This window comes from Microtus ochrogaster, chromosome 7 (assembly GCF_000317375.1).
Source record: "Microtus ochrogaster isolate Prairie Vole_2 chromosome 7, MicOch1.0, whole genome shotgun sequence".
Taxonomy (NCBI): domain Eukaryota; kingdom Metazoa; phylum Chordata; class Mammalia; order Rodentia; family Cricetidae; genus Microtus; species Microtus ochrogaster.
Window position 1 is genome coordinate 52963885 of NC_022014.1, and position 10886 is coordinate 52974770.

Sequence of the window (10886 nt, forward strand, 5' to 3'; positions counted from 1 at the left end):
ACAAGTTAATTAAACCACCCAGTTCTACTGCATTGGTAATTGAAATGGTCTAGCCCTGTGCTGCCATGGATAGTAGTCAAAGCCATAGGTGGCTGTAAAGCACTAAGCATATGGTTAGCAATGTGGTTAATGCACTAAGGAAATTGTTAATTCTCCTTGACTTCAGTATATATAGATTTAAGTGGCTTCCTAACTGAATGGTAGCTCTGGGTTGTCAACTAATGATTCCCAACCAGAGGCAATTCTGCCCACCCCATCTACAGCCATTTTTAATTGTCACAGCTAGGAGTGTACTGCTAGCATCAAGTGGATGGGGGTCAGGAATTCTGTTAAACAAGATGCATTGCAATGAACCTCCCACACCTAAGACTCAGTTGACACAAATACCAGCAGTTGAGGAGCTTGAGAAGCTCTGTCCTGAGTTTGCTCAAGGGTGGAGTTAAAACAAATTACAGCACACCTTGTCTAAACAGAATATCCGGGAAGAATGACATTTTTCATTCAACATGAAAAGTTGGAAGATATCACTGAAAAGTGAATGTGATGAATATCTGGATATGGTCCATCACACTTCCTGTGCTAGCACTGACTTGTACATTAACATAATATTAAAACTAATCTCCAGGACCTTGTTTCTTTCTGTTTTCCAATTTTTTTCCTTTTTTTTTTTTTTTTTTACTTTCGAGACAGGGTTTCTCTGTAGCTTCTTTTGGTTCCTGTCCTGTCCTGGAACTAGCTCTTGTAGACCAGACTGGCCTCAAACTCACAGAGATCCACCTGCCTCTGCCTCCCGAGTGCTGGGATTAAAGGCGTGCGCCACCACCGCCCGGCAAATTTTTTCTTTTTTATTTATGTGTATGTGTGTGTATGCATGCCATTTTGTGCAAGTACTTTCTGAAGTCAGAGAAGTGTCAAATCCCTGGAAGCTGTAGTTACAGGTGATCAAGAGCCATCTTGGATTCTCTGAAAAAGTAGTAAACTCCTAGCCACTAAGTCATCTCTCCAGCTCCAGAACCCTGTTTCCTAAATGTTGAACATACGGTGGTAGAAGATACCTACCTACTTAAAATTTTTCTCAGATTTATTTTATGTTATGGGTGTTCTGCCTACATGTTTGTCTGTGCACCACGTACATGCCTGACAGAAATTTACCACCCACAGTAGAGTCCTACCCATTTTTTAGTTTTCAGATATCCTCAGAGGAAAGGTCATCTCGGTTCTTTCCGGTTTCTAATGGAATGACATAAAGCCTTCTTAAGAAATGAGAAATACAGAAAGGACATGTCAGCATCACTTTCTATTCAGCTCCTGGAGTTACACATGTGATATCAACCATTCTCAGCTTCTGCATAGCTGATATCCTCCGCTATGTGAACTGCCCTGTGCAACACAGGATATTCAACAATATCCTTGGGTTCTTCCTAGTAGGTCCTAGTAGTACCTCTCTTGTGACACCCTAAATAAAATATCTCCAGAAATTGCCAAATGTTCCCCAGGGGGAAAACCTAACCTAGAGTTGAGAATCATCAATCTTGAATGAAACTCATGGTACCAAAAAGTAGACACTATGCTAATCAGAAGAACCAAGGAAAAAAAGGTATCTTCTTCCATGATTGCTTTCCACCCAATTTATGCTAAATAGCTGAGGAGCAAAATATGCCACTGTGTGCACATGAAGACATCTGGCTCAATTTCTACAATTACTGCCTTCAACTCTCCAGTGACAAGTGAACACAACCACAACAGCTGATTCTTTGAAAAAGGAATTCCAAGTTAGACATGATGGCACACTCTGTAATCCCAGTAGTTAGGAAGGCAGAGGCAGGAGAATCACTTTAAGTTTGAGGTCAGCCTAGACTATTATAGTGAGTTACAGACTAGCCAGGGTTACTTCACAAGACTGGAGAGTGGGGGACAGGGAAGGGAGAGAAACACAGAGAGGGAGGGGCAGAGAGTGAGAAGGAGGGTGGTTGTGGTGGTAGTGGTGGTGGAGGAGGGAAGGGAGAGGAGGGGGAAGAGAAGAAACTAGGTTTACATCACGTCGGATGTGCAGAATTTCAAGAAGGGTCAGAGAGAAAAGACTGCGGGGACAGAATGCTTGGCCCTGAAAGCAGGGTCCATGAAGAAAGCCAAGCACCTGTTCTCAATTGCCCGACCTACGGTGGGAACAATTAGAATTCATTCAACACGCCAGAGCAGTCAGCCAGGTCCATCAAGTGGCTGTTGCCCCAAGGGGTAAACAGAGTAAGATGCAGGTTCCCGTGGGCTTGAGGCTGACCTGAAGGCCTCTCAGAAAGAGGAACCCAAGACACTGGAAGACCAGCTGGGACCGCCCCAACCCCAAATAAAATCACTATTTGCCGAGTACCTACCCCTTTTTGGATTCTAGGGGTTCTAGCCCGGGGTTCGCAGGCTACAGCATCGGAATCACGTGGGGAACTTGTTAAACGCAACAGAGTCCCCGCCCACCACAGCTTCAGATCAGAGGCTGCAAATCCGTAATTTTACCGAGGTCCCCGGGTGATTCCTACTCCCGCCAAAGTTCACAATTTGTCTCCTAACTTGGAAAGCACTGTGGCTTTGCAGTGGGCTCCGTGACAACTATGGTTTCTTCCTGTGCGCTTCTGGGACCCACACCGATTGCTCCTGTCATCCCACGGGGCCAGCGCCGGTTCAGGCCCAGCCCCAAGCCGAGCCTCCGCGAAGCCAAGGCCGGTTCCGACATCGCCGGGCCCACTTCCCTCAGCCACTCCGCCTGTGACGTGGCCAGGCCCGGGCTGGACGCCTCCTCCGGAGAGGCTCTTCAGCCCTGACCCCTTTCCCACCGGGAACAGTCGCCCGAGAGGCGGAGACCCGGGGCCGCAGCGCCGCCCGATCCGTCCGTACCGACCTTCTCCAGGGACGTGTCCATGGCTGAGGCGTCCGGGGATGTGCCCGCGGCGCAGAGCACTACTTCCGTCTCCCGCGGCCCGCGGCGGTTTCCACGCTGGCAGCGCTGACGTCCCCCGCGCCCGCAGCCGGCGGGGCGGAGAGGAGGAGGAGCTGCCCCGCGGCGCCGCCGGCCGGGACCCTGCGGCTGAAGGCGGGGCGGGACCCGTCGGGCTGGGCGGGGCCTCTCAGGCTTCCGTAGTCGGACGTCACGCCGGCCGGTCCTAACGCTGCCGGGTGGGGGGAACCTAGACGATGGGGACCCGAAATCAACTTTTCCAGAAGCCTGTCTCCGCCATCGAGGCAGGACTATAATAGTCATAATGCGTCATCCACCAGGTAAAATAGTAGGAACTCAGCAGTATTCCAGAGTCAGGCTTCCAAGTTCTCCGCTGTCAACACCCGTCAGGAATGGAATAGGCCATATTCCTCGGAAGCCTGAGGCCAGCGCCCACCCCTGCGCATGCGCAGGATGACGGCTGCTGCGCGCTCCAGCGTTGTTGTTTTATTTTTATTTTTATTTTTTATTTTTTTTTAGTTTGGGCGGTGGGCACTGTTCTTCAGTGACTGCTGTTTGGAACGGATTCTGGTCGGAACTGAACGTATTTCTGTCAGCTCTTCCCTCAGAAGTCCACAGAGAAACGAATTTGAGACCGGTGGTCTAGCGTCCTCCCTCGTGTTACAATGATGGCTTGTCGGGGGATGGGTAATAATAATGTTAACAAGTTTGTTACCTTTCCATTTTATATCACAGCAGCAGCCGTTTGATATAGAGATCATCATTATCCGTTTTAGGGGTGAGTCCCATGCCACCCTAGCTCCCCTTCACTCCCGCTAGGTGGGGATGGTGCTTTTTTAGTGAGTAGGAGCGTGCTTGGTTTGTTTCCTACCTCGGTTCTGACAACTGAGGGTAGCTGACGTGGAATCTACCACTGTTGCGGTCAGTGAAACTTCTGGCCTGAAGACTGAGGATACTAAAAGCCACAAAGCTGTCCCTATCCTCTCCTGTTTCTTACGCATCGCCTCTCAAGCCTGAGCCCTTGTCAGTGTAGTAATAATCTGCTGGAGGTCTCTACTTTGCATTTGGGTAATTGGCCTACTTGTGTTAATAAAAGTATTTCCTAGCAAAGGGAATCAATCGTGTGTATTGCTACAGAGCGGGGAAACCAGTGACTCGCCAAAGAACTGTTAAAAAAAAAAAAAAAGAAGAAAGGAAGGAAGGAAAAAAGATGAAATGGTACCCCTCAAAGACTGGAAATTGAATATGCTCCTGCTTCAGCAAAACAACGTGCTACAAAATTTTCCAAACATTTAGAAAAGTAGAAAGAATTGCAGTACGCAGTCGTGTGCTCACTCGCTAGATTACCAAGTTAGCAGTTTCTGATGCTTGTTTTGATCGCATGTGCTCAGATAACCATCCATCGATATATGTGCTCATACATTATGAATCTGAACACCTGACTATTACTAAAGAATCAGCTTTTAGGCAAAGGAGCAAGGATTGTCCCCCTCCCCCACCCCGAGGTGAGGCCAGTCTAGGATACATATCAAATTCAAAACTAGTCATAGCTACTTAATGAGACCCTGTCTCCAAACAAAGCAGACCTAAGGGCCAGCTGGAAAAGCTGGTTGCAACTGACCACCTGAGCTTGACTCCTGGAACCTATATGATGGACGGGGAGAACCAACTCATACAGGTTCCTTCTGCCTAGCATGCCTAGACACTCAGAAAATAAATACAACAAAAACAAAAACTTCTTAAAAAATAAAAACAGCTAATGGACTATAGAGGTAAAGGCCTCTGCTACTAAGCCCAGCCTTTAATAATGGTGGAAAGAAAACCAACTCTGGAGTTGTTCTCTGGACAGTGGCACACATGCAGACACAGGAGCACACAAAATAAAGATGTAAAACATATTTTTAAAAAGAAGCTCATGAGTGTAAAGTTCCCTCCAGGTATATGTGGATTGTTTTTAAAAATTGATTCAAGGACTGGAGAGATGGAGAGATGGATGGCTCAGTGGTTAAGAGCACTGATTGTTCTTCCCGGTTCAGTTCCCACATGACAACTAACAACTGCCTGTAACTCCAAAATTCCACATCCTCACACAGACATACATGCAAGCAAAACACCAGTGCACATAAAATAAAAATAAGTAAATTATTTTTTAAAAAAATAGATTCAAGCTGGATATGGTGGCTGTTGAGGTTAAAGCCTCACCCCGGCCACAGCATCCATATACCCAAAGAGTCTGGAATGTTCTGATGGAAGTTCCATCCCAAGCCCCTTCCCCTGGGAGTTGCCTCAGTCCAGATTCCCCGCCCCCCCCGAAAGACCACAAAACAATGACCCCTCCCCAGAGATACTCAAGACCACTCAAGGGTTATTTAAACTGGCCCCCAGAAAACAAGACGTGGCTTTCAGGTCTTCCTTCCCCCGCTCCTCCTGGAGGAGGGTACTGGAAAGCCATCTGGGAGCTTTGGTATCTCTTAAACTTGGGCTTTTTCTAATTCAGTTTGATTTGGTCTGATTCAGATTATTTCATCAGCGGAGAGGCTTGTTGTGCAGAAACAGACATGTGGATCATGTGGAGCAGAAGAGAAGAGCCAGTCTTAAGTACAGGTAGTTACAGTCATCTGATACTTGGCACATGCTGGAGGAAAGCTAGCATCTTTGGCAAATGGTGTTGGGGGAGCTGGATGCTGGGGGACTGGATGCAGAAGAATGAAACTGGACACATATGTAATGCCCTGCACAAAAACCAACTTCAAATGAGCCAGGTATCTCACTGTAAAACCTGAGATATTGAAACTGCTAGAGGAAAGTAGAGGCTTTAATCTACGACATACAGGTACAGGAAAGGACTTTCTGGATAGGACCCCATTTGCTCAGGAAATAAGGTCAACAGTTGATCATCCTAAAACCAAAAAGCTTCAGTACAGACTTTGTGTGATATTGGTTCTGAATTGATAGTGATTCCACGAGACCCCAAGAAATATTGTGACTTTCCAGTTTAAGTAGGGGCTTATGGAGGTCATGTGATTCGTGGAATTTTAGCCATGAAAGTCCAACTCACTGTGAGTCAAGTGGGTCCTGGAATTCATCCTCTAGTATTTCTCCAGTTCCAGAATATGAAATTGGGATAGATACACTTAGAAGTTGTCAGAATTCACACACTGGTTCCCTGCTTTGTGTAGTGAGGGCTGTTATGGTGGGAAAGGCCAAATGGAAGCCATTGGAGTTGCCTCTGCCAGGGCAAATAATGAATCAAAACCAGTATCGCATCCCTTGAGGAAGTGTGGAAAGTGCCATCATTATTGACTTGAAAGATGCAGGGGTAGTGTTTCCTACATTTCTCCTTACCTGTCCTATCTGGCCAGTGCAGAAGACAGATGGATGGTCAAGAGTGACAGGTGACAATTGACCTAAACAAGTCATGACTGATTGAAGATGCTGTATCAGATGTGGTCGCCTTCCTTGAGAGATTAGCACATCTGCCATAGGATATGCAGCTATTGATCTAGCAAATGCTTTTCCTGGGTACCTGTTCATAAGGACCACAAGAAACAACTGGCCTTCAGTTGGCAAGTCCAGCAGTATACCTTTACAGTTTTACCTCAAGAGTATATTAATCCTCCAGTCCTGTGTCAGACTTTGTTCAAAGGAATCTTGAGTGTCTGTCTCTTCAAAAAAAAATCACAGTATGCACTATATTGATGGCATTATGCTAATTGGACCAAGTAAGCAGGAGGCAACAGCCACTTTGGGTTTGTTGGAAAAGCATTTGTGCATCAGAGGATAGGAAATAAATCTAAACAAAATTCAAGGGCCTTCTTTGTATCTCCACATCATAACCCTCACTTTAGTGTGTTACTCTGGCCCATATACCAAGTGACTTGGAAAGCTGCTTAGCTTTGTGTGGAGTCTGCAACAGGAGAAGGCTCTTCAACATGTTCAGCTTGTTGTGCAGGCTGCTCTACCACTTGGACCGTATGATCTAGCACCAGATTGGGACTGCTGAGACATCCAGTCTCATAGACTGAATAACTAACAGATTCTTGGCGAACTACTCAGACCACAGTAAACCACTCTTCCGTGTGTGTGTGTGTTTTCTTTCTATCATTTCTGTTCCCTTAGAAAACCCCTAATATATAAAGGAAGCAATCAGTCCAGTGAAGAGGAAGCCCACAGAAGGAGTCAGACTCTGCCAGCTCTACATCCGATAGAGCATTAATAACCAGAATATGCAAAGAACTCAAAAAAGAAAGAATCCAGAAAACAAATGATTCAATTAAAATAGACTATGGATCTGAACAAAGGGTTTTCAAAGGAAGAAATAAAAATGGTCAATAATTATCTTTAGCAGTCAGGGAAATGTAAGTTAAAACTACTTTGAGATTTCAACTTCTCCGGTGCAAATGGTTAAGATCAAGAAAACAGCTGACAGCAGGTGCGTGTGAAGATGAAGAAAAAGGAACTCTCACTCTCTGTTAGCAAACTGCAGACTGCTGCAGCAACTCTGGAACTTGGTATGGAGAGCTTTCAAAAAGCTAAAATTAGGTCTACCTTAGGGGTCCCTTGGCATAGACCTAAAAGATTCGATATCCTACAACAGAGATACCAGCTTGTCTGTACTCATTGTTACTGTGTCCACAATAACCAGGACATGAAATCAGCCTAAATGTTTATCAGTTGATGATTGGCTAATGAAAATACAGTACACTTACAAAATGGAATTCTATTCATCTGTAAAGAAGAATGAAATTTATAGGTACATGGATGAAATTCAAACTATTTTATAGAGTGAGGTAACCCATACCCAGAAAGACAAAAGCCACATGTTCTGTCTTATATGTGGCTCCTAGTTCCAAATCTTGAGATCTGAGTATATAACCTGTAGTAACTGCAAGAGCCAGGAAAGCAGAAGGGGACCATGGGGAGGGAAGGGAGAAGAAGCTCTAAACAGGGGACTAAAGGAAAGTCATGGGAGGGAGTTGACTTTGGGCGGGAAAAGAGGGTAATACTGAAGGGCAGAATAATTCTATTTTATTATATGTACTTATTTATGATTATGGGTGCTTTACAAGTATGTCTGTGCAACACTTGCATTCCTAGTGTAACACTTGGATGCATGTGTCCATGGAGGCCAGAAGAGGGCATTGGATCCCCTGGAACTGAATTTACAAACACTTGGGAGCGGCCATCTGTGTGCTATGAGTTGTACTGGCATTCTGTGAAAGAGAACTCAGTGTTTTAGTCACTGAGCCTGCCCTGCAGCCTTGTTTCTACTTTTCGAGACAGGGTACTATGTGTGTAGCCCAGACTGGTCTTGGTTTCTCTGTGTAGCTGAGGATGACTTTGAGCTCCAGATTCCCCTCCCCCCAAGTGCTAGGATTATGGATGTGTAGCATTATGTCCAACTTTTCTTTCTAAAATCATTTTAATATGTTCTGCTATATGAATTTTGGCCAAAATAATGGGGTCTAGTATGTATCTCTGGCCCTGCATGGAGATAGGACATTTTAAACCTTCCAAAAGACACCCTCACAAAACGACTTTATTTTATCATACAATTCCAGATGGTAATCTCTTTTAGAAGATATGGGTTCGATTCCCAGCACCCACAAGATGGCTCACAACAGTCCATCACCTCAGTTCCAGGAAATCCAGCACTCATGAATGACATGTGGTACACATACATGCACACTTGCAAAACATGTGTACCATCATTATCCCTCTATTTAGAGTTGATCAAAATGAGACTGTCATTTATTTGAACAGCAAAACAGCCCTCAGGAGAGCCATCTGTTGTAGAGTCTTCTATTAGACAGTATAAAGGTCACTGAAGCATGCAGGTCAGCACAGCGGCCCCTTTGGTAGCTGTCTCATGTTAAACTGTCCTCCTCACTATGTGTCTCAGTTGAATTCATCTAACAGAGGTCGTCAAGACCAGGGAAGAGGGAAGAGCAGAGAGCAAGCTTCTGGTAACAAGATGATTGTTACCTGACAAGAGTAAGTGGAAGAATTTCCTCATGACCAGACATAGAAAGGAAAGGTGAGAGCTTCTATGACCGGTCTTGGGGAAGAGAAATTCTACTCCTTATGGCCTGCCTCAGTGGTGGAGTTATGGGGTAGGAACTGTGTTCAGACATTGTAAACCAGGGATGGTAGCTCACATCTATAATCCTACCACTTAGGAATCTGAGAGAGGAGGACTTCTATGAGTTTGAAGCCAGCCTGGGCTGCATACTATTTTCTAAGCCAGACTTAGCACACATGAGATCCTATCTCATAAGACACAAAGCACACACACATACTAAACAAAACAAAACAAAAAAAAAACCCATTAGGTTGGGGATGGCTCAGAAGTTAGGAACACTGACTGCTTTCTCAGAAGATCTGGGCTTGATTCCCAGCATCTACATATAGGCTAACAGCCATATACAGCTCCAGTTCCAGAAGATCTAATGTCCTCTTCTGGCCTCTGTGGACCTGACATGAAAGTAGAACACAGGCATATATGGAGGCAAAGGAGCTAGAGAGATGGCTCTGGAGTTAAGAGTGCTTGCTGGCCTTTCAGAAGATCAGAGTTCAGTTCCCAGAACTAACCTTGACAGCTCACAGCCAACTGTGATTCCAGCTCCACACGACCTGATGCCCTCTTCCAGCCTTGGTGAGCATGCCCGTCATGCATATACGGCACATACACATAAAAAATTAAACTTTTTGCAAAATCCAGGAAAAATATGCTCTGGTTTGCTTATTTCTCCTCAAGAATCCCCTGTTGTAAATGAAGTTATAAGGTGGTTTTCTGAGGAATACTTTTAGATTTGGGAATAAGGAAGGAACAGAAAGCTATTAAAACTCATGGTTACAAACATTTTGGCCCTAAGCAAGCACAGCCCTTTTGTTGCCTTTAACATTTTGTTTGAGTGGTTTTTCAGGAGGACACATCTCTTTTCTGCCATCAGTTTTTGCCTATCACAGTTGTGATCCTCTATAGCTCGTTTACATAACACGTCCTTTCCCCATTTGTATATTGGGAATTTCTCCTTTAAAAAATCTTTATTAAGTTATTTTGTTTGGGGGGGTTGGGCGCCAGTGTTTATCATGTGTGTTCCACCTAGGTGGCAAGTGCCTTTGCCTACTGAGCAATCTTGCCAGCTTCTATCAAGAGTTTTTCATGTGTGTGCTCTGACCCTTACATGTTGCCCTTGGTCATGGGTTCCCAGTATTTTTCTCTGATATATGCTAAAATTCTTTTTGTCTCCCTCCCTTCCTAGTGTCTTTTCTCAAAATCACCCTTAGGACACACTTGAATAGGCCCATGAAAAGGTGTGGTGGTTTCAGTTAAGTGAGATAAAAGTGGCCTCTAAGATCCTTTTAAAAAGTCAATTTAGAGCGCAGTCGCGGCAGAGAGGCGCACAGTCGTGGCGGAGAGGCACGCAATAACGAGAGCAGACGTCCCACTGCGGTTGGATCAAAGAGGTAGGCCCCTTGTTGGCAAGGTCACTGGCAAACGGGGAGGCTGGTCCTGATCCTGAAGACCCTTCGGAGGGGTGAGAGGGTTCTTGGCCTGTGGCAGGAACCAGGAAACAGAAAGAGGGCATTTGGTAGGCGCAACCCTTGGCCAGTAGGGAAACCTGATCCAGTTTTAGAAGACCCATTGGATAGGATCGATAGGAGGAGATGGGCAGGCGCCAAGGCAAGAATTCACCCAATAACCTGAAAGGCAACATGAAAACACCAGAACCCAATGATCTTACAACAGAAGTATTTGAACACCCTAACACAGAAGAAGTGGGAAAAATCGACTTTATGAAAGCAATAGAGTCCCTTAAACAACCTGTAAAAAAATGCCCTTATAGAAATGGATGAGAAGTATAACAAAAAGTTTGAAGAAATGAGTAAATACGTACATGATACCCTGGGAAACCAAGAAAAAACGATCAAACAG

General features: G+C 45.2%; 1 protein-coding gene across 3 annotated transcripts in view; it reads right to left on the reverse strand.

Annotated features, from left to right (window-relative positions):
* Positions 1 to 3078, reverse strand: part of Pdxdc1 (pyridoxal dependent decarboxylase domain containing 1) — a 57364-nt gene extending 54286 nt beyond the window's left edge. For 2 of the 3 annotated variants that reach the window (XM_013347479.2, XM_005350348.3), the window contains exon 1: positions 2891 to 3078. In XM_013347479.2, the coding sequence (XP_013202933.1) occupies positions 2891 to 2911 (21 nt within the window). In that variant the 5' untranslated portion in view covers positions 2912 to 3078. Of the gene's footprint in view, positions 1 to 2372; positions 2846 to 2890 lie in introns of those variants that run through there. The other variant, XM_026780154.1, reaches the window with a different exon arrangement.
* Positions 3079 to 10886: the final 7808 nt, after the last annotated feature.